Source organism: Ipomoea nil, unplaced genomic scaffold (assembly GCF_001879475.1).
Source record: "Ipomoea nil cultivar Tokyo-kokei standard unplaced genomic scaffold, Asagao_1.1 scaffold1834, whole genome shotgun sequence".
Classification (NCBI taxonomy): Eukaryota; Viridiplantae; Streptophyta; class Magnoliopsida; order Solanales; family Convolvulaceae; genus Ipomoea; species Ipomoea nil.
In genome coordinates, this window is record NW_017618262.1 from 1,167,053 (window position 1) to 1,191,690 (window position 24,638).

The window sequence follows — 24,638 nt, forward strand, 5'->3', positions numbered from 1 at the left end:
CACCTGCTTTTTTGATTTCCATGAGACTAAGGCATTTCCTATGAAAATGCAGTAACCAGTCACAGACCTTCTTGTGTCAATGCAAGCTCCCCAGTCTGAGTCAGAGAAAGCTTTCATCTTTAAATCAGATTCAGCTGGAAAGAACAATCCTTGGCCAGGAGCACCCTTGATGTATCTAAGTACCCTGTGAGCAGCTTGCATATGGAGATCAGTGGGGCAATCAAGGATTTGAGAGAGTTGTTGTGTTGCAAAACAAATGTCAGGTCTAGTGATAGTCAAATATAGGAGCTTCCCAACTATTTTTCTATATTGAGTGTTGTCTTCAATAGGCTTTCCACCCAATTTGCTGAGTTTGTGTGATGGTACTGTAGGGCTATGTACAGGTTTGCAGTCTGTGAAACCTGTATCCTTAAGCAACTCAAGGGCATATTTCCTTTGACAAATAGCCATTCCTTTATTCTGCCTGGCAACTTCCAGGCCTAGAAAATACTTCAAGGGACCTAAGTCCTTTATTTTGAAACTAGAATTGAGCTGGTTTTTGATGTCTTGTATTATCCCCAAATCTGCACTGGCAACAAGTATATCATCCACATATACTAATAAAGCCACAAATGAGTCTCCTTCACCTTTGGTAAACAGAGAATTGTCAGGAATAGACTGTCTAAATCCCATGCTTTGTAATGCAAGACTAAGCTTGGTGTTCCACTGCCTACTAGCTTGTTTTAATCCATATAGGGATTTTTTTAGTTTGCATACCTCACCATTCCCTTTTCCTGAAAGTCCAGGAGGTAATTGCATGTAAACTTCCTCATCCAAATCACCATGGAGGAATGCATTATTGACATCCATTTGATGCAAGTGCCAACTTTTGGCTGCTGCAACTGGTATAAGTGTTCTTATGGTGGTCACTTTGGCCACTGGGCTGAAAGTGTCAAGATAATCAACTCCAAGAACTTGATTGTATCCTTTTGCTACAAGCCTTGCCTTGTACCTTTCAATGGTGCCATCAGCTTTGTGTTTAATCTTGTACACCCACCTACATCCAATAGGTTTCTTGAAAGGAGGAAGATCAACTAGTTCCCAGGTACCATTCTGCTCTAAGGCTTTAATCTCCTCTTCCATAGCTTTCTTCCAACATTCATGCTGAGCTGGTTCCTGATAAGATTTAGGTTCAGAATGGTGAGTGATATTCATGACAAAAGTTTGAAAGTCTGTTCCCAATCTGCTGTAGTCCAGGACCTTATTCAAGGAGTGAGGACTAGTTATCTCAGTTGAACTTTGGCAAACATAATTTTGTAGGTAGGATGGAGTGTGTTTCTGTCTTGTGGACCTTCTGATGGCCTGTTGGGGATGGCCCTTTGGCATAGCAGGTGGCTGCTCAAGGCTTTCACATGGTAAACTGCAATCAGCTTGGTCAGAATGACCACTAGTTTGATTCTGGGCATTTGTTTCATCTGGTGGCTGATCAAGGGCCTGATGTAGGGAAGAACCACAGGCCTGCTCATTGATACTGATGGCTTGATGTTGAGGAATTTCAGAATCCTCATTAGAATCATCAACAGGAGTACTAGTCATTGTGGGGAGAATCATTTGATTAGACCTCTTTTCCTGATTATTGTTCTGTTGGAAAGGAAAAACCTGTTCATACATGATAACATCTCTGGACATGAACAATTCCTTTGATGAAATATCATACACCTTATACCCCTTTGTGTTGCTGCCATACCCAAGAAAAATACATTTCCTGGCTCTAGCATCTAACTTGGATTTAGGACCTACTGTGGTGGCAAAAGTTAGACATCCAAAAAATTTCAAATGATGATACTGAGGGATCCTTTTAGTCAGTACTTGGTTTGGAATTTGATTATTAATAGCAGTAGAGGGAAGCCTATTAATCAAGTAAGCTGCATGTAAAACACACTCACCCCAAAACAATTCTAGAAGATTGGCTTGAAATCTGAGGGATCTGGCAATTGATAACAAGTGGCCATGCTTTCTCTCAACCCTGCTGTTCTGCTGAGGTGTATGGATACAGGAAGTCTGATGTACAATGCCCTTCTGACTAAAAAAGTCAATCATATTAAACTCAAGCCCATTGTCTGACCTTATGCACTTTATAGTTGTTCCAAACTGATTTTCAACTAGACTGCAAAAATTTCTAACCAAGCTCCTGACTTCAGATTTTACTTTCATCAGATATATCCAGACTGCCCTGCTGTGATCATCCAATATGGTAAGGAAATAGTGATGACCATGTATTGTTGCTGTTTTATAGGGTCCCCATATATCCATGTGTAATAAATCAAAGCAATTAGCTGCAATAGAGAAACTAGATTGAAAAGGAGATCTTTTTTGTTTAGCAAAATGACAAGAATCACAAAGCAACTCTTTATTGATCTGAATAGTAGGTTCCAATTCTTTCAAGAACTGTATTTTGGAATATGAGGCATGCCCCAGTCTAGCATGCCACAAATTACATTTGTCATTAACAGAAACTGAATTGCATATAATAGCTACATCAGGAGATACTAGGTGATATAGTCCATTGTGCAGCTTAGCTTTTCCAATCACCTTGCCATGAGCTGCAGCCTGTATAACACACTGATTAGAATAGAATTTCATAACATAGCTTGATTTCTTGATGAGGGCTCCTACTGAGATTAGATTGTAGTGAAAACCAGGCACATATAGAGCATTATTCAAGATAAAATCATCAGACAAATGTACTGAGCCAGTATAGGTGATGGCTGCCTGTTGGCCATTTGGCAATTTCACATGAAGATTGTGAACCCTTTCTTGAGTGCCTAACAACTTCAAATCACAAACAATGTGATGGGTAGCACCACTGCCCACAATCCAACCAAACTTACCACAACTAACAGAGTTTATGGAAGGAATGGTACCTTCACTTATAAAGTCTGCTGACACTGTGTTTGCTAGGGCTTGTAAAGGCTGTTCAATAGGTGAACTCATCAAGCAGTCTTTTCCTGAGGCATTGCTAGCTGACTTCTTCATCTGCATAAACTCCATGAAATTTCTGAAGTCATCCTGGGTGAAAGTACCACCAGTGTTGGACTGTTGCACTGTTGGTGGACCTTAAGTCTGATTCACTGCACCTTGACTTCTTGATTTTGGTTTCCAACCAGGAGGATAACCATGTTTTTTGTAACACTTGTCTTGTGTGTGACCTGTGTATCCACAATATGTACATATAGGTCTCTTCCCATTTGAATAAGGCTTCTTGTACCCTTGTTGAAAGTTACCATCTGTTCTGGCCATAAACACATTTCCCGCAGTGTTATTTTCTCCTGTCTGATGTAATTGACTCTCAAAGCCAACAGCCATCTCAAATTGCCTTTCATGCTGTGCAATCATGGAGTATGCCTCATTCACATCTGGTAAAGGCCTCATGAGCATTATTTGATTTCTTGCTCCTGTGTACCTTTCATGTAGCCCTATCAAGAAGATGGACAATTTGTCTTTCTCAGATTGCTCATTCATCTCATCAATCTTCTTGCCACACTGACATCTAATACTACAAGCGCAGTTCATCTGAGGTCTGAGAATACTCAATTCATCCCATAAGAATTTCTGCCTAGTGAAGTATTCATTTAAGGAATTGTCTTCTTGTTTAGTTCTGTAGATTTGACACTTGATTTCTGCTATCCTGAATAAATCTTGCTTATTGAATCTCCTCTTTAAATCATCCCAAATCCCAGAGGCAGTGTCAATCCAAAGGACACTTCTCCCAATTGTTGGGGACAATGTGCGCACTAACCAGGAAACCACCATGTTGTTACACCTTTCCCAAGCCAGATATTTCTCTACATCATCTGTGGAAGGCTTCATGATAGCTCTTATCTTGTTCTTGCAAGATAGCGCCATAGTCATGGCTCTAGCCCATGGATGGTAATTTGAACCATCCATGGGGAATGAAACTAGTTCTAATGCAGGGTTCTAATTTATGTGCAGAAAATAGGGATTTGAGTGGGATTGGGGATCGAAAGTTACCCCTGTGTTGGCCGAACTCATCGCCGGAGTAGAGGAAGTGCCTGCCGGAGCTGTTGCATTCCCATTTGTCTGAGTATTTGCTGGATTCCCTGATACACCGTTAGTCGGAATTGGACGACTGCCGATTGGGGGCCAAGCATCCATGGTCGTCTTTTCAATTCGAATGTGCGAAATCGAGGCTCCTCTGTGTGTGTTCTAAGATATCTAAGATATCTTCGGGGTACTTCAAGTCTGAGTTTGTGTTTTGGTAAAGGGAAACCTATTCTCACCGGATACACTGATTCTAAGATATCTTCGGGGTACTTCAAGTCTGAGTTTGTGTTTTGGTACATGGAAACCTATTCTCACCGGATACACTAATTCAGATATGGCTGGAGACGTTGATACGAGGAAGTCCACTTCAGGCTATCTGATTACCTATGCAGGGGGAGCAGTTTCATGGCAATCAAGATTGCAAAAGTGCGTTGCTTTGTCTACCACTGAAGCTGAGTTCATAGCATCTGTTGAGGCTAGTAAAGAAATGCTATGGATGAAGAAGTTTATTCAGGAGCTCGGGTTTGTTCAAGACAAGTATGTGCTCTATTGTGATAGTCAGAGTGCAGTTCATCTTGCAAAGAACTCCACGTTCCACTACAGGTCAAAACATATTGACACAAGATATCATTGCACAATGTTGGTCCCAAAAGAGGTAAGGTGAAAGTCTAGAGGGGGGGGGGGGGGTGAATAGACTTTCAAACTTTTTCGCACAATATAACAAAAGGTAAGCCAGAGATAAACCAAGACTCTTAACTAGATTGTTAGAGTCCGGTTCACAGCGGAATTAAATAAACGATACGGTGTGTGTGTAGATCGTGTCAAGATTATTGACGTGAGAAGCAAGCAAGAGCAGTAAGTAAAGAAAGCAGTAAAGAACACAAGGCAATTTATAGTGGTTCGCGAGGTGATGTAATCCTCCTACTCCACTTGCTCTTTTCTCCAAGAGCTAATTCACTATATCCACCACTTCTTGGTTCCAAGATACAATGAATTCCGTGATCTAGTGCTTTGATCACCAAGCCCACACTAATCACGCCCAGTGCCTCCGACACTGCTGCTTCGGGTTTCACGTCGCCGCGTTACTTTCCCAGGATTTCACAACTCCGTGCTACTTTCCCCCCGTCTTCTACGATCCGGTAGAAACGTATCTTCCGTGATCTGGGGCTTTGATCACCAAGCCCACACCAATCACGCCCAATGTCCTCCGACACTACTGCTTCGGATCTCACAGCTCCGTGTGACAATCCAGGATTTCACAACTCCATGTTACTTTCCTCCTTTCCCTTGTTTTGCTCCAAAACAAGTTTTGCCTTGCTTCCAACTTTGAGACTCTGTAGATGATCTTCAATGGTGCGCTGAGTCTCTTGAAGTTGATGAAGATTTTAACACTCTTGGATATTTCTTTTCTAAGCTCTGTTTCACTCTGAGTGTTTATCTCACAAAAGATATATCAATTTAAGCTCTTGAGATGGAAAGCTTTCTTTGAATTTTGTATGCTCTGTTTAGCTCTGTATTCTTGCTTCTTTGTATTTCGCTTTTCTTGCTTCTGCCTTCCTCAGCTTCAATCTTCATCTATTTATAGCTGGTAATGAGAATCCATCCGTTGGAAAGAAACGGTCTCATTTTCGAATTTTGCTTAGCTGTATAGCCTTTTGTCAGAAGATAAGATAACGTTGCAGATCTTGTCAGATATTTCAAATTGAGCTTGAGGTTTCAGCAAAAATAGCGTCCCATGAATCTCCATCTGGTGTAGATCACGCCTCTTGGGATTTTTATCTTCAAAATATATTCTCCAATATAATCCCTTACTAGTTAGACTAGTATTTTTTATCACGCCTCTGTTTTTCGTGTATCTGGGTCTGTATACTGCTTCCAGACTTCATCTCTTCAATTGACTTGGAAATCTCTTCCCTTGTGAAATTTGGGAAATGAAATCTCTATCCCTTGCTAGATTTGTCAATTGAATTCTCATCCCTTACTTGATTTGGAATTAGATTTGTCAATTGAGATCCCTTACTTGATTTGGAATTAGATTTGTCAATTGAGATCCCTTACTTGATTTGGAATTGCAATCTCATCCCTTACTTGATTTGGAATTGCAATCTCATCCCTTGCAATCTATATTTCCAATTGAATTGAAGCCTTGTAAATCTCATCCCTTCAAATTGATTTCCCTGTACCAATTTGATCTTCAATTCTTCTGATGAAATTGCATCCCTATTTCAATTTCGGGGTTCCAATTTGTTTGGGATACCAATTTGAGAAACTGCATCCCTTCACTTGTAAACTTCATCCCTTAGTCAATTTGGAAATCTCATTCCCTTTGACTTTGCAAATTGCATCCCTTGAAATCTCATCCCATAGACTTGGGATTGCATCCCTTCACTTGTAAACTTCATCCCTTAGTCAATTTGGAAATCTCATTCCCTTTGACTTTGCAAATTGCATCCCTTGAAATCTCATCCCATAGACTTGCAAATTGTATCCCTTCGGCCAAACCATCGCCTCTTACTTGATCAGATGGAATTTTAACTTGGCTTCTTTAAAATATGTGGGATGTGACATTCGAACCTATGACCTTGCACATAATATTTCAAGCTTCTACCATCTTGTCCGTACAGCCTATTAGTTATTTTCTTGTTCCACTTGGTGTACTCCTTTCTTTCCATAGATGCTTGATCTTCAAGATAGCTTCATGCAAACTTCTAGTCACGTTCTTTCTTCTTCGGGATTTCTTGAGGGATTTTCTCAAATTTCATACGCATACATCTTCCTCTTCTGTTTGCCATTTTCTCTTGACAAATTCTTGATTTTTGGCTTGATATCTTCTTCATCCATTTCTTCAACTAATGAATTTATTTTTCCCTTTCTTGGTCTAAGACTCGACTAGTCTAATAAAATAAAATTGGGGATCTACGAATTACAATATGGCTTATCAAAATCTATTACAATTTATTCCTAACAGTGTTGCTCTGATACCATGTGACAAAACTCAGAGGAGAAAAGAGAAGAAGAAACAGATCAGGGAAGAAGAGGGAATTTCTGTATATTCAAGAAGGATCCAAGGGAGTCCCTTTTGTACAAGAGAAAGCGAGGGAAGAAGCTTAACGGAAAACAACAACTAATCTAACTAATCTGTCAGAAAAGATACAATGAGATGGTGCCAAGTGGCATTGACCGGTGCCTTGACTATTTAGCTTCTTTAATCTCCTGATAATTTATATACTAAACATAAATTTTTATTAGAGAAAAAAATAATGAATCGTCTCAATTTGAATAGAATCTCTAGTTGTACTTTATTTAGACATTGATTAACAGCCATAGAACGAAATTAAATAAAATGCATAAATTCCTATACTTGACTTAAAATTTATTAGAGAAGAAAATAATGAATCATTTCAATTAAGGACGTAAGCGAGTTAAGTTACTCGCTGTCAATTCAACGCAGTTCAAACTCTAGTAATTCTAGTACCAAATTGAGTGAAATTTGAACATCGTTGTACTCAATTCAAGCAGCTCACATGCCTAATTGAGTTATTATTATTATTATTATTATTATTATTATTATTATTATTAGAGAAAAGGGTTAAATAGATCCCTAAACTCTAATTAAAAATTAAGACTAAGGTTCTGTTTGGCAAATCTAGCTGAAAAGCTATAAGTTAGAAGCTGAAAACTGAAAAGCTATAAGCTCGGAGTTGAAAACTGAAGAACTGTTAAACTAGTTGTTATGATTGAAAGTGTTTAGTAAAATTAGCTTTTTGATAAGCTTATAAATGTGAAAAGACTATAAAGGACATCTTCATAAAATTTAAATTAGTTTGTTTACATTAGGCCTGTGCAAGACCCGACCCACCCGAAATTTCCGTCCGACCCGAGAACCGTGTAAAGCAGCTCCGACCCGATCCATATCCGAATGTCTGAAACCGACCGAATTTGTTTTTGTTGTCGGTTTATTTATTTCGGGTAGGGGTGTATATACTTACACCCGATCCGTCCGAAATATCCGAAAGAAGATAGGGCATTAGGGTTTGCCTTTGTATATATATATATATATATATATATATATATATATATATATATATATATATATATATATATATATATATATATATATATATATATATATATATATATGTGTGTGTGTGTGTGTGTGTGTGTGTGTGTGTGTGTGTGTGTGTGTGTGTGTGTGTGTGTGTGTGTGTGTGTGTGTGTGTGTGTGTGTGTGTGTGTGTGTGTGTGTGTGTGTGTGTGTGTGTGTGTTAATCATATCCCATTGTTTCAGCTTTGGAGGTCGAGCGCAGTTGCGACTCTCTGCTTCTCCAATAATTCTCTCTCTGTGTTTTCTTCTCTGCTCTCTAGTCTCTTCTCTGTTCTCTCTTTGAGACTCTTGCAATCTGATCTCGTCCGATACACAGGCCTACTTCTTCGATTTCTCCAAGTTCTGAGAGAGTGACCCAGTGAGCATCTAAGTTCTCTTCTGAGTCTTCTCTCTCGACGACTCGACCCACCCGTTCTCTCTTTTGTGAGTTTGTTAGTCTCTCAGTCTCACAATCCTGGTTCTGTTGATCCGGTGGTACTAGTGGAAGCTCTAGCCCCGTAGCTCGTAGCGAGTGTGACTGTTGAAGGCTTGAAGCCCTTGTTCTCTCGAGAAATATTGTGAGAAAAGCAAACCCTAATTTTATAGTTTTGATTTATTGATTTTATTGTGATATTTGGAACTGAATTTTGTAGATTTTGCCCTACTTTGTGATTTATGGATACATGCATCTTGACATCACTATGTATCTAATATTTGTGATTTATGGATATATGACTTTACTGTCATATGAAATGTTGATCACAAAATGATGAAAATATAATCTGAAATTTGTGATCTCTTTGCTTAAAATGTGGCCATATGATTTGTTGATCACAAAAAATGATGAGAATATCTTTTGATTTTGTGATTATGTGCTTGAAATGCATGAATATATATACTCCATTACTGTGGAAGCTTATGTAGTTCTGTGCATCGGATGGGTTCAGACGGATCGGATTTCTTAATTCACTGAGTGTTCATTTTTTGAAAGTATTGGATAATATGGGTTATATGACCATATGAATTGTTGATCACAAAAAAGTGATGAAAATATCTTCTGATTTGTGATTCTGTCATTTTTGTGCTTAAAATGCATGAATATTTATACTGTGGAAGCCTATATGTTGGTAATGTTGGATATATGGTCATATGTTTTTGTGATTCAATGTTGAATTGCTGACAATGGCTTGGCATCAATTGATTTGTATTGCGCTTGAATCATTGACCCTTTCAATCTTTGAGAAAAAACAGGTATATTACTATCAGATTATCAGTTCGATAGACCTTAGCCTTTTGCCTTGATTCAGTGAAGGTGTTATGGTAATCTGATCTGGTATATCACTCTCCTTAGTCCCTTTCCCAATGGTTATTTTCCTTTGGCTATGATGATGCTTCCACCTTTGTCTGAATCAAAGGATTTTGGGTTGGTATGTGCTCATGAGTTTTGGATTTTGTTCCAAAACTCAAGTAGCAATTTGCCCCCAATCCTATCTTGATTTGAAAAATTAGCAATCTGAGCCTATTTGCAGACTGCAGTGAAGATGAGGAATTATAGACTAATGAAGACTGTGGTGACTAGTGAATCATGAGTGACTGAATGGTGCTTTACTACTTTTGCAATTTTGCTTAATGTTCGAAGTTTAAAGTTGTAATTTCAAAATTGTGAAATGTGAACTACTGAACTGTGAACTGTATTATGTAATTTCTGTTTGTATTTTTTATTTGTGGTGACTTAATTAGCTAATTAGCTATTTAGCTTATATGGTTTATATTAGCTTTAAGTTACTTGTAATTTGCATTTTGCTGGATGTATATTTTGTTGCTTTTGTAAATTGTAATTTGTAGTATATTTTTTAATTTTTAAATATTTTTGTCAAACCGAAATTAAACCGAAATCCGAACATATCCGACCGAATCCGAACATTAAAAAAACCAACGGTTATAATGTATGAAATAAACGGTTTGGATGTAGAATTGCAAAACCGAAATCCGATCGGATTAGGGGTTAAGAAATCCGATCCGACCGAACCCGTCCGATGCACAGGCCTAGTTTACATATTAGAATTTAACATTTTGTCTTTAAAAAATGAATATTTTGAAATAAAACTATTAGCATAATCATGATCTAGCATCTCATAATGAAGTAGCAATATTGTTGTAAATCTAATAATAATAATAATAATAATAATAATAATAATAATAATAATAATAATAATAATAATAATAATAATAATAATAATAATAATAATAATAATAATAATATAATAATAATAATAATAATAATATAATAATAATAATAATAATAATAATAATAATAATAATAATAATAATATAAATAATAATAATAATAATAATATAATAATAATAATAATAATAATATAAATAATAATAATAATAATAATAATAATATAATAATAATAATAATAATAATAATAATAATAATAATAATAATAATAATAATAATAATAATTGGCGTGAAAGTTGCAGATAAAGGAGAAGAGAAAATGGTTTTAATTGGGAATGATAAATTATGCCATTTTTTAAAAATAATAAGGATAAAAGATTAAAAAAAAAATTTAGGAAGCTAGGAACTTATTTTGAAACGCTACCTAGGTAGCGTTCCAAAATAAGCTTTTATTTTAAGCTAGGATCTTATTTTAGGAACATTAGTACATTACCAAACAGAGTTTATAGCTTATTAATAGCTTAATATAAGCTATAAACTCCTAAATAAGCTCTGCCAAACAGAGCTAATTGTGCTTGAATCGAACTCAAATTTCGACCATATATATATAGTGATGACTCAGCTCACATCAATTACATACATACCTTAATAACTCTGGATTCACCCTTATCCTTTACTCCAGGTCAGTCTCATGTATGTATGATGTATGATATAATGGGGGGAAATTAAAGGCATCTATCGCATGAAGGAAAATGATATTCCAGTGCCCTGGCCTTGAATATATGCTTTTTAATATTTGGTTGAATTTCTATTGGTACACAAATGTTGTTCCACAAATAGCATTATATTCACACCAGTAGCCTTCAATTCGCCTTTATAAAATGCAAAATAAATTAAATTAAATTTAAACTGCATCTCATTTTGGAAAGCTAACAATCATGTATGAGTTGATAGATAGATAGAATCCATTATATATTATTGATGGATGATATAAAATTGAAACAAGAATTGAAGCTAAGGTATATTAAGCTACGTAGTAGCTTTAATTTGCTGCTTTTTTCCTGGATAGCAAATCTACAGTACGCTTTGAGGATAAAGTTTGAGATCTTAATATATTATTATTCACATGGCCGGCTAGACAAGAATTCATTCCGTCGTCGCACGCACTTTTTCCGTGTTATCTTACTAACATGTTTTGTCTGGTTCACGTTTTTTCACTTTTTTTCCTTCATATCAATCAATCCTAACCAGCTCGAAATTAAATGTGAAACTACGGGTGTTTGGTAAATAGTTGTTAGTGAGTTTGAGTAGTTGATAGCATTAGCTGATTATCAAAAAGATGTTGGGTGAATTAGCGGTTAGCTTATAGCTAATTACATGCAAAATGACTTTTTCAAAAAGTTACTGATCGAAAAGACTACTTTGAGTCGTTTTTTAAATTTTAGCAAATATTGACTGATAAGCTAATTATGTTACTGAACAGGACCTATATATAATTTTAACTCTATTATAAGTAACTATGTTACTCTATTATAAGGTAGTGTTTGTTCTATATTGTCTCTAACTACTGCAATACAAAGAATCAATACCCTATTATCGGGGTTCGATTTTGTGACATTCCCTCAAAGAAAATCATAAAAGTGTCATCTGAGCACAAAGTGCTGGGTAGAACCGCTATTTAATAGTGGAGTTTTTCATTATGTTACACTATTGGTCGTTATATAATTTTAGTTTCTAATTAAATTATTATTAAATAGTGATTGTTTTTGGGTAACATTAAATAGTGATTTTAATATCTTATTTTCCACGAAAGACGAAAACCGTAAGTTGATTAAAATTTTGGGTGCTATTTATATTTATGCATGGCTAAAAAAACTTATGAATTTTTAACTACCAGAAATTCATTAAAAACTTAGGCGTTGTTTACCATGAAAAATTAGAGGATTTTTGGAAAAATAAAACATGGAGAATGAAAAACTTGTTTACTAAAATTACTCTTCCAAATTCTTACTACATCTATTTTTAGATGCAACTATAAATTCGAATATGGATTTCTTATGCCTCTATAAAGTATGATCTTTATTTGTAAAATTAGACGCTTATTATTTAAAAAATAGTTTCACTGTTGTATTTTCATACATGTTATTATTGCGTATTTTGTTGTGTAATCGATAATAATTTATTTAGTATGAGGTTTTTATTGGTGTATTGAATTTTTTATTTAAAAATTAAATTTAAAAAATAAAATCAGAAAATTAAAGAAATGGTGAATGAAAATTAAAAATTTGAAAAAGGAAAAACAGAAAATTGAAGTAAATGATCCCTTAGAATCAAGTTCCCAACAAACCTTTTAATTATTTTGAGAATTTGAAAAAAAATTTATCATTATTACTGACCAGCAACAAATATTTAAAAATTTGGATGGTGTTATAAATATTTCATTATGGCCATTAATCTTGAGTCTCTTCATTTGCCTTCCACTTATTACATTGTTTATGATTAAGGATATGAAAGGTTGTATGGATTCCTATAAATTGATAGTGAAGGCTAATGAAATGAGATGGTTGTTGTGCCCAACATTTGGTGTTCTCCTTCTTCTCCTTTTTCTCTCTTTATACATATACTCATATACATACAATCACGAAGCAGTACCGTGCAAACATCACGCGAGAACTGAGCTTGTTGATAGGCCAAATTACAACAGATGGCTTGATTGTCAAAATTTCATTGATCGATGATAGACAAAAAAACATGATTGGTAGAAGATTTTTAAGGAAACATTGGCTCCTTGCAAACTTTTGTGAGAAGTTTTTTTTTTCTTTTTCTTTTTTAAACCAAGCAAACACCTATATTTAAAAATAGAGAAAAAACTAAGGGTGTGTTTTGTTCGCACATAGGAATCGGAATCGGAATGAGTATCAAATACTTGGTAATGGTAATGGGTTTTGGTTGAAGTATTTAACATGTTTGGTAGTAGGGTGGAATGGGAATGATTACTAATAGTAGTGGTTAAGAATGAATAAGGGAATGAAACCCTTATTGTATTTGGGTATGAATTTTTCAATTGATGAGGTATTCGAAACCCATAGTAGTGTTCTAAAAACCTATTAACCAAACAACAACAGTCACTTTCATTCTCATTCCTATGGGCAAAACCCACCAACCAAACACACCCTAAGTATTATTAGATGTGATACCTACTGCTCTTTTTCTCTCTAGACTAGGCTAGGGTTTCATTTTTCCCCTCCTTGGTTTGCCGAGGTTTCTTTGACGATCTCCGGCTATTTCCCTACGACGACGGTCGGACTCTATTCCAGGACGTGCATGGAGGCAGTAACGGCAGCAGGTGTGGTGGAACGGTTGTCCGACCGGTGGGCGGACATGGCCCTCGCGGAGGAGGAGGACGTGTTCGCACCGGTGGGGCAGGATGACGCCCAGGTTACGGCGGAGGTACGGGCGAAGTGGAGGCTGGTCGGGCGGTTCTTGACAACGAAGATAATCAAAGTTGAGTTCATGAGCCAGGTTATGGCTTCGGTATGGCAACCGGTCATGGGGGTTCAGGTAACGGAGATTCAGCCAGGACTATTTTTGTTTGTGTTTTATCATGAGACCGACATGCAATATGTTCTTGATGGTGGACCGTGGTCTTTTGAGAACCATACCCTAGTTTGTAAGCAAGTTCGGGATGGTGCAATACCGGTTACCATCACGCTCGATACTGTTGACATGTAGGTATAGGTGCATGCGCTACCACTTGGATATACCTCGGATGTAATTTTGGAGCAGGTTGGAAATTTTCTGGGCACTTTTGTAAAGATTGATGACAGGTTTGCATATGCACCGTGGAAAACGTTCTACCGAATTAGGGTTTCGATCCCTGTGATGAAACTGCTAAAGCGGCGAATGAAGTTTTTAAAACGAGATAAGACGACTTGCTGGGTAAGTTTTAAATATGAGAGGCTGCATAACTTTTGTTTTTTTTTGTGGAATGCTTGGACACCTGCATAAGTTTTGTTTGAAAGCCCGAGAGGCAAATATGCCGTTAAGCCAGTACCCCTATACGGATGAACTGCGTGCAGGGCAAAGGAGGGGGCCACGAAAGGTGGGTGCACCGTGGCTGTTGGATAAGGAGGGGAAACCAATAGAATCGGTGGCGACCGTGGCTGCTGTACTGCCAAGAGGGCTGACCGGCGGTAATGCCGCGGGGTTAGCTTCTGGCCGGCAGGGGCCCGAGCCGATTATTCTGGCGGCTACGAAGAGGAGGCGGGAAGGGGATGGTGGTGATGGGTTGGAGGGTGTTGATGGTGGGGATGTTGCAATGGCTGAGGTTTCAAAAAACTTGTTCATGGCGGGTTCTGGTTGCCAGGCCCGCCCATCCTCATGAGTACCTTGAGTTGGAACTGTCGTGGCTTGGGCAATCCACGAAAAGTTCGCGAAGTGAGTGACTTGGTGTCACGTAAGAAGCCTGACTTTGTATTTCTTATGGAAACTAAGGTTGGCAGGAGTCATGCTGAGCGTGTCCGTGTCAGCCTTGGTTTTGATGGTCTGTTTTATGTGGATAATGATGGTTTGAGTGGTGGTTTAGCTTTGCTATGGAGGAAGAATAATACGGCAAGGCTTCTGAGTTATTCGAAGAATCATATTGATGTGGAGGTAAGTATGGCTGGTTTCCCCAATTGGCGTATGATGTGCTACTACGGGTTCCTGGAGCGTCATAGGCGGTACGAGGCATGGGAGTTGATTAAAACACTAGCATCACGGTCTGACCTACCATGGGTTATGATTGGTGATTTTAATGAGCTCCTATATCAGCATGAGAAGGGGGGGGGGGGGGGGGGGGGGGGGGGGGGAATCCACATCTTCATAATCTCCTACGTGGTTTTGGGGAGGTTATAGAGCAATGTGGTTTGTCTCAGTTACCGATGAATGGGTAACAGTTTACATGGGAAAAAGGTAAGGGAACAACTAACTGGATTGAGGAGAGATTGGATAAGGTTCTGGCCTCGCAGAGCTGGTGTGGTATTGTGCAGGGGGCCTCCGTGACGAATATACTGACAAGAAAGTCGGATCATTCTATTTTATTTCTGTGAATTCGTGAACAGCGTGGCAGGCCGGGGAAAAGGGGTTTTCGGTTTGAAATGGCTTGGTTATATGATGAGGGATGTAGGAAGGTGGTGGAGTAGTCATGGGAGCATGAGAGAGATAGGGGCCTGCAGGAGTGTATTCTACATTGTGGCGATCGCCTCTTGAGATTGGGGGGGGGGGGGGGGGGGGGATCGGTTTCATAAGTTTGGTGACCGCATCCTGACTCTTAAAAAGGAGCAGCTACGTTTACGAGGACGTACGGATCCGGTCTCTCTGACCGAATTCCAACGCCTAGAAGGGTTGCTGACTGGTATGGAGGCCCAGGAAGATGCATACTGGAAGCAAAGAGCCAAGCAGCACTGGCTCAAGAATGCCGATGCCAACACGACGTTTTATCACAGGTATGCCTCTCACCGTAGAAAGAAAAATACTCTATCTCGTCTTATGAATGATGATGGGGAGTGGGTGGAAGGAAATGCCATGACGGGTGTTATAATTGATTATTTTGATAAGATTTTTTGCTCTGGAAATCCTGCCCCAGGGGAATCGCTATTTCAGACAATAACACCTAGAGTCACCCAGGCTTAGAATGAGATCTTGTTGAGGCCTTTTGTGATTGATGAAGTAAAGAGTGTCCTATTTGCAATGTTTCCTGATAAGGCTTCAGGCCCTGATGGAATGAATCCGGGTTTTTATCAGCATTTCTGGGATGTGGTAGGAGGGGATGTTTCAGATTTTATACTAAATTGTTTGAATTCATGCTCTTTTCCCCCTGGTTTAAATGATACGGATATTGTATTAATCCCGAAGAAAAGTATGCCTGAACTGGTTACAGATTTTAGGCCTATAGCTTTGAGTAATGTGGTATATAGGATTATGGAAAAAATGATTACAAACAGAATGAAGCTAATGATGGGAGATATTATATCGGACTCATAGAGTGCCTTCATGCCTGATAGGCTAATTACAGACAATATTTTCATAGCTGCGGAGGTGGGGCATTATTTGAATAGGAAGCAGTGTGGAGTAGTTGGCTGGGGAACTCTTAAGTTGGATATGGCCAAGGCATATGACCGTATGGAGTGGCCTTTTTTTACAAGGAATGCTTGTCACTCTGAGTTTTCATGAAACATGGATTAAGCTTATTATGTTGTGTGTTTCTTCTGTATCCTATAGTTTTTTTTATTAATGGAGCGCCGACTGGTTACCTGACACCCACACGTGGCCTAAGACAGGGGATCCCCTATCGCCTTATCTGTTTATTATCTGTGCGGAAGGATTGTTTATGTTGTTGCAGTAGGCGCAGAGGGGTGGCTTGATTCATGGGTGCAGGGTTGCTAGGGGTGCACCCCCAATCTCTCATTTGTTTTTTGCAGATGATAGTCTTTTATTTTTTAAGGCTAACAAGCATGAGGCCACGCAGGTTAAGAATTGTTTGTCAGCATATGAGGCTTTCTCTGGGCAAGTGGTCAATTACCATAAGTCCAGTATATGCTATAGCAGGAATACATCTACAGAAGACAGGAATGAGGTGGCACAAATATTACAGGTAGCTCAGGAACCTAATTTTGGGAAATATCTGGGCATACCCTCATTTGTGGGGAGAAATAAGAGAGCAGCATTTGCATATATTGAGGATAAGATAAGGCAGAGGATTGGGTCCTAGAGCAAAAAGTTACTTTCACAAGCTGGTAAAGAAATCCTGTTGAAAAGTGTGGCTCAAGCAATGCCTACCTTTTCGATAGGGGTCATTTTATTGCCTATTTCTGTCTGCACGGCTATTGAACGGACAATGAATAGATATTGGTGGGGAACAGGAACTGACCGGGGAATTCATTGGAAGGCATGGGACAAGTTGTGTGTCCCAAAGAAGTATGGGGGATTGGGTTTTAAGGACCTAAGAGCATTTAATCTGGCAATGTTAGGAAAGCAGGCATGACAGATGCTAACGAATACTAATTCACTGGTCTCTCGTGTTTATCAGGCCAGATATTATCCTAAACATAACTTTTATGAAGCAGAATTGGGGAATAATCTCAGTTTCTGCTGGCGTAGCATTATGGCAGCTAAGGAACTAGTCTGTGGCGGTGTAAGGCGGCGTATTGGGACTGGAAATTCAACGCTGATTTGGGAGCACCCATGGCTCCAGGATGATTTAGACCCCTTTATCCACACTGAGATGCCACCCCAGTTAGCACGAGCTAAAGTAAGCGGATTGATTGATCCGGGGACTGGAACTTGGGACTACTACATTCTCTCAGATATTTTCCAGCCAAGTGACATACCCCGTATTCTAAAAATACCAGTATCTCCGGAATATGATGATGATTGGTAGTGGCATGGGGATCTTAAGGGAACCTACTTAGTTAAGGATGGCTACAAGCGTATTGTAGGAAATTATACGAGTAGTAATGATGGAGCTTTTGATAAATGGCTTACTTTATGGAGATTGAAAATACCCCCAAAATAGAAGACATTTTTATGGAGAGCTATAAATGACATCCTCCCCACCACAAATAATTTGCTTATAAAGAGAGTGGATGTGGATCCTACTTGTGCCATGTGTGGAGTTGTACAAGAAGATACATTACATGCTTTAGTATCGTGTGGTTATGCTAATACCATATGGGCACTATCTAACATTCCACTCCACAATATTGTGACAAATATTTTTCATGAGTGGTTTAGTGCAATCTTAAATGTTCTAGACACTAATGAGATTATATTTGCAGCTGCAATTCTTTATCACATATGGAGAGCACGAAATACAGCGATTTGGGATGCCTGCTTACCCTTGCCCAAGAGAATTGTTGCCAATGCATTAGCCACCATGCGCATGCATTGAATTTTTTTTACAATTATATTTTAATATTGAATTATTATTCACTATGGGGTATTTCTTTATAATTTGATAGTTTTAATAAAAAACAAAAAACAATAAATAATTAATAGGTAAAATGGTCAAATAGACCCTCGAACTTTATTTGAAAACCCAATTAGGCCCTCAATCTTTTTAAAGTTGCAATTAGCTAGGTACATAAACATGTCAATTTAGTTCATCAAGGCCTAATTTCTTGTTAATGACATATAATACCAGGTCACTGAAATTTCAACAGTTATCCGGCAATAAAATCAACGATGGAGACCAAGGCATCGCCGGAGAAGGCGTGACCATCTCCGGCAATTGGAGATGGCGACCAAATTGGTCACCATTTCCCAGGGACGGATAAGGCAACCAGTTTAGTCGCCTTATCCGTCACAGCGATGGTGACTAACCAGTCGCCATTTCCAATTGACTGGAGAAGACGATTGACCAGCGCCTTCTCCATCGATTAGAGATGGCGACTGTTTGGTCGCCTTCTCCGTCTCTTGGAGATGGTCATCTCACGCCGCTGGAGATGGTCATGCCTTCTTCGGCGACGTGATTGTCTCCCTCGTCGATTTTTTATTGTTGGACAACTGTCAAAATTTCAATGACCTGGTATTACAGGTCACTAATAGGTAATTGGGTCTTGATGAACTAAATTGACATGTTTATGTACCTAATTGCAACTTTAAAAAGTTTGAGAGCCTAATTGAATTTTCAGGTAAAGTTCAATGGCCTATTTGACCCTTTTTCTTATTAACAACAAAAGGCACAATATACCTAAGTCATTTTACATGTAATCAGCTACGAGTAAACAATTAATTTACCAAAAGCATTTGCATAATATTAACTGGTCAAACCAACTAATATAATTAAACTATCAGGTAACTAAATCAATCCGCTGTTAATACGTTATCAGCTAACAGCCAATTGCCAAACATCCTATAATTGAATTTAGGGTGACAAATCTATGGCCATCAGGCCATGTGATCTCCGGCCTCATCATCCAACGCGACCCCTGGAGTCATGGATCTTAGCTGCGCTTGGGGAAAATACAAAAAAGATATGCATGGTTATTGGGATGGGATAATGATGTTTTAATTTGTGCAATCAAGCTAACTAAGCCACGCTAGGCTGGCTACCATTATAGCAAAAGGCGAAATGAGCTTGCATAGGCACCGCTAGGGCCTGCCTGGTCGATGGCGACCCATGCATCCAAGTGCCAAAGAACCGATTCAGGTATGATTAAACCACAGGAGAGAAGGACCACTCACGTCGTACATACCACGACAAGAGGAGCAAAAGACAAAATAAGTACGACACAAAAAAAATTATTAAGTGGACTCTCAAGTTCTATTATCAAATTCTACTCTTACATTTTCTTTTTAAATCTATATATACATTATGTAAACAACATATTATTGCCTGATACGTTAAAGAATAAAATTGAGGGAATAGAATTTGGAAATACATGTAATAAAATTCTTACAAAATTAAGCCCGCACAGCCCTTTCCTTCCTCATCAAGTAGCCATTGCACTAATTAAAACAAATAACATGAGTACGTGGCATCGTGTTTGTCTGTCTCGCATTGTGCTCTGCTATCTAGTAGTTGTGCTGAATAAAGGGAACTGAAAAGATAGGGAAGGATCAAACAAAACCTTTCAATTCTTCCTCGCATATATATAATATATAATTATATATATTCCCCCATGCATTTTCCCGGCCTTTCGCTTTCCTCAGCTAGCTATACTATCTTGTATTTGCATTAACACAATATTGTTTTCCATGCATTTTACTTTTTTATACATTAAGTTTCTCATCTTATATTAAACTAATTCTAAGCGCTCAAAATTAGACTTACTCATGAATCATAATCCACCATTGTCCTAATTGTTGTAAGGTCCCCTGCTCAAGAGTTGCTGGGGATGCGGACCAACAGAGCTAGGCCCTAATGAACTATAATATAATTCACCTTGTAAATTGGGAAAGTAATGACCCTTTCACCTTTCCTACACTACACTTTAGGCATAACTTACCATATTACTAAACTCATCTTTTGATTACTTGTATTTGTATATTTTATTTATATCTAAACATATATATATATATATATATATATATACACACACACACACACACATACACACACACACACACACATACACACACACACAATAGTACTATATATGGATATGGGGTGGGGGAGAGGGGGCAACTACCCCCATTATGAATCCGGCCCTAAGTTTAAGCTCATTCTATAAGTTGATAGTATTGACTTGTTGGTTGATACAACCACACTTTGCTTGATGGTTTGATTTGTATTCATCTTTATTGAAAAAAAAAAAAAAAATCTATATACATTAGTTTGCATTGTCGTCCGATTAGCGAAGAATGTACACATGTCAATAATTTTTGTAAAATAAATACGGAGCTGGGCAAAATCTCTAAATGCACTTTAAAAAATTTTTTGTTGTATATTTTTAGAGGGTGTTTATTCACGGATTGTTAGCTTATCTTAGGGAATATTAGATTGTTGGAAATATTATATTCCTCTGTTTGATTAAAGCTGAATTTATGTAATATAAACATGTTTGGTTAAAGAGTTTTTTTTTTTTTTTTGGGTGTTATAATGATTATTTTACTTTACTACCCTTAAGATATTTTAATGTATTTTCTAATAAATTTTAAAATAAAATTAATAAATAAGCCAATGTTAAAATATAAGACTAATTAAACGATTTAAAAATAATTAACTAAAAGATTGAGCTTAAAAAAATATTGTATGTCTTGATGGAGGAGAAAAATCAATAAGATAAAATGACAAAATTAGTCAAAATACATGGGGATGTGAGAATACCTCAGAAAAGAAAGAGTATCTCACATCCCCTTCAAATAGCTAAAAATCTTATATGGAAGTTAAGTTATATTCCTCAGAAAAATTACATATGTAATCTGAAACAAACATGAAAATCTTATATTTCCAAACAAATATAACATGGTTATCTTATATACCTTAGCTTAAACCAAACACCCCTTATAATTTTTGAAATTTTCTTTTTGAATTTTTGAGTTACACATTGAAATATTATAGGGTGCATGTTTACATTTTAAGTGGTGCATTTTTAAAGCTCATACTATACTTTCTAATTAAGTAATTAGTGCACAACTTCACACCTGTTCGTGTCTCTCTATATATACATTATAATAATATATTATTTTTTTAGCAAAAAAAGTAATTAATAATATTGTTAATTAGTTGGTTAAAAATAAAATTGAGTAAGGATAATATGGCAATAAAAATAAAAAATAGTATATAATAGGGAATATATATGTAGGTGGGATGGTACAGGCTCCTTCTCCTATTTAATAACAAATCAATGTCGGGAGAGAATATCTTCTCTTTTTCCCAGCCTTTCTTTTCCCACCTTTTCTCCACAGTCTCTCTCTCTCTCTGTGCCATTTTGCCTTAACATAATAAACACCCAAAAGTGGGAATTTTTCCTTAATGAACAAGTGTTGTTTGTGCTTTGCATGGTGACGCATACACCATAATTCATTCATCGTTACCCCACATCCTATATATCGGACATAAATAAATGCATACTAACAATTAATTAATGTATTGTTTCATGCAAAAACATCGAATTGTTACATCATATCATCCTTTGTGCTTATTAAAAATGCATGCATGACCATTATATTATATATTATAATGGTGTCTATAAAAGATGCGTTAACACGTTTGTCCATTTTTAGCTGCAATCCAAATGGTTCAATTCACTGCATCGGAATAAAAATAAAAATAAAGTTCATTCTCTGTCCGTCGATCTCTTTTCCGGGCTTCTTGCTGTCGTCCATATGTAAACGTGCACGGTGCGGTGCACATTTATAACGTGAATAATTTAATGCTCAATGTGTATTTTTAAATTAGTATTTCAGAATTTATCGAAGTATAATTTGGTATCTTGGCGTATATCAATGTAAGATTATTAAATTTTTTATAAAAGTAAATATTTTAAGAATGTATAATTATGACATGTGACAGAAATGTTGGATTAACTGGTGCAATAACAATTTTAGAGGGAATCAGTCACCCTCATTGGATAATACTTTAAGCATAGTTTTTGCAACACCAAACTCTAATAATTGACATGATCTATGCTTCCTCTTGTTGCCACTTTCGCCAGAAATGAATTCTTGATTTGGTCTAGTTCCCTAATGTGCTTCACTGCAATTTTAGTGCCTTGGCGTAGTGCACCTTCAACAAACAGAACCAAATCCCCTTCCCCAAAAAGACAATGATAATAGGCATAATTTCTCATCTGTGTTGAAAATATATATTGGCCATGTTTGGTAAATGGTCGTTAGCTGATAGTTGTTAGCTGTTAGCTGATAAGGTTAATTAGAGGGTATAACTAGTTGATAACATTAGCTGATTGTAGAAAGGTGTTTGGTAAATTAGTTGTTAGCTGATAGCTGTTTGATATAATTTCTTTTCTCAAAAAGCTAATTGAAAAAGTTGTTTTGAGTAGTGATAGATACCCCAAATCAGCTGTCTGGGTTAGAGGTCGGACAGGGCAGCCAGACCAAGAGATGGCTCATTACTTAACACAGGCAGGATCGCTAGGGAACCCTCAGCCACGATGCGAGGCGCCTCACAATGGCTGTCAAGCACTCTTAAAGCGCCCAGCCCTCTAGCCGGCACGTCCCCTGGCAGGCTCTCGGATGCACTACGGTTGGGCGACCAGTCACGCGGCCGGCGTGTCCCCGACTGGACACCCATGGGGTTCGAGCGGGCGACCAGGCCGCGCGGGCGGTGAATCCCTGATCGTATGCATTTCTGGGACCCAGTTAAACGACCAAGCTCTATAGCTAGGACCATTCCCGACCGGACACACACCAGAAACGCGTTCAGCGGATTCTACGGAAGTGATCTTCGCTCATTAGGCAGCTTCCTTAATTAGTTCATGCGGAAAAAGGCAGTAAGTTGACAGCACGTCAGCCCTTACGTCAGCCCTATCCCCCTTTAGGCTCGGTTGCACACCGGCCCTACTTACCATGTATGAAACCTACATCTATGTATATATAAATATTCCCCTGAGATCATCGTGTAAGAGGTCGGCACCTTTAAAGGCCAAACCCTAGAAAAATAATATCGCATTATTCTCTCTCCATTGTCTTTATCTTTATTTTCACTATCTCGCATAAACATTCCTATTTCATTATTCGGTAGTGTTGGCCTGTCGAGCAGCCATCGAGGTTGTGAAAACCAACAAGTAGCTTTTTGTATTTTAACATTTTGGAGTACAAAAAGCTAGTTAACCAAACACTTATATTGATGTTTAAACCAAGTCAAACAACTAATAGTCACTACTACAAAAGACACTTACCACGGCGGTTATTTTTATAAATACACGGCGGTTCTTGAAGTGCCGTGTAAGTGAGCGCCTTTGTAAATAAAAATTTTCTACGACGGTTATTTGAACCGCCGTGTATACTTCTAAAACACGGCGGTTGCTAACCGCCGTCTAATCTCAACAATTATATGTATAGACGGCGCTTTTCTTGAGGAACCGCCGTCTATGTATAGACAGCGGTTCAATATGAGAACCGCCTCCATCAGACGCCTCCACAGAGGCAGGGTCGCACCACAATCCTTTTTTGAAATCTCTAGGGACTCTCGTTACGATTGGATGGCTCCTGGTAGGTTCCGACACGTCTCAGCGCACCACAATCCGAGTTATGGTCAAGGTTCAGGGGATTGGATGGCTCCTGGGGTCGCTTGGTAGGTTTCGACACAATCCGAGTTATGGTCAAGGTTCAAGAGGGCGGTTCAGGGGATTGGATGGCTCCTGGGGTCGCTTGGTAGGTTTCGACACAATCCGAGTTATGGTCAAGGTTCAAGAGGGCTCAAGGCCCCGAGCTTAGGGTGCAGTGTAGGGCCCAAGATCATTTTTATCAACAATATTCCAATCCACGCTTGGGATGGGAATCGATCCCGAGCCTGCCTTTTTAAAAGGCCATATCGGATACCATCATACCACAAGGGAGATGGTTAATTATGTTATGTAGGAACATAATATACGTGCACATGTATATAATTAGAAAATACTAGGTTTTCTTGGATTAAGAAACTATTAAGCTTAATGAATAATATTGATTTAGGAAAATTTAATAAAATTAGTCGTATGCACATACGGTCCTCGTACAATGCCCAAAAAAAATGGAGTATCACACCTTTACACGGCGACCGCCGTCTATTAAGTGACGTAAATATATATTAGAAGGCGGTTATTTAAGAACCGCCATCTATTAAGTGACGTAAATATATATTAGAAGGCGATTATTTAAAACCGCCGTCTATTAAGTGAC

At 37.9% G+C, this 24,638-nt stretch overlaps 1 protein-coding gene across 1 annotated transcript; it reads right to left on the reverse strand.

Moving 5' to 3' along the window:
- Positions 1–3,096: 3,096 nt before the first annotated feature.
- LOC109192824 lies at positions 3,097–4,155 on the reverse strand. Its single transcript, XM_019343526.1, has 2 exons — positions 4,012–4,155; positions 3,097–3,957 (listed from the first exon to the last, which is right to left on the reverse strand). Exons 1-2 carry the CDS (start codon positions 4,153–4,155, stop codon positions 3,097–3,099), a joined length of 1,005 nt encoding a protein of 334 aa, XP_019199071.1.
- Positions 4,156–24,638: the final 20,483 nt, after the last annotated feature.

Coding starts and splice junctions, on each gene's coding strand:
- LOC109192824 (XM_019343526.1), bottom strand. CDS start 4,155: ATGGATGCTTGGCCCCCAATCGGCAGTCGTCCAATTCCGACTAACGGT. Junction 3,958..4,011: donor TGAGTTCGGCCAACACAGGG/GTAACTTTCGAT, acceptor CACATAAATTAG/AACCCTGCATTAGAACTAGT.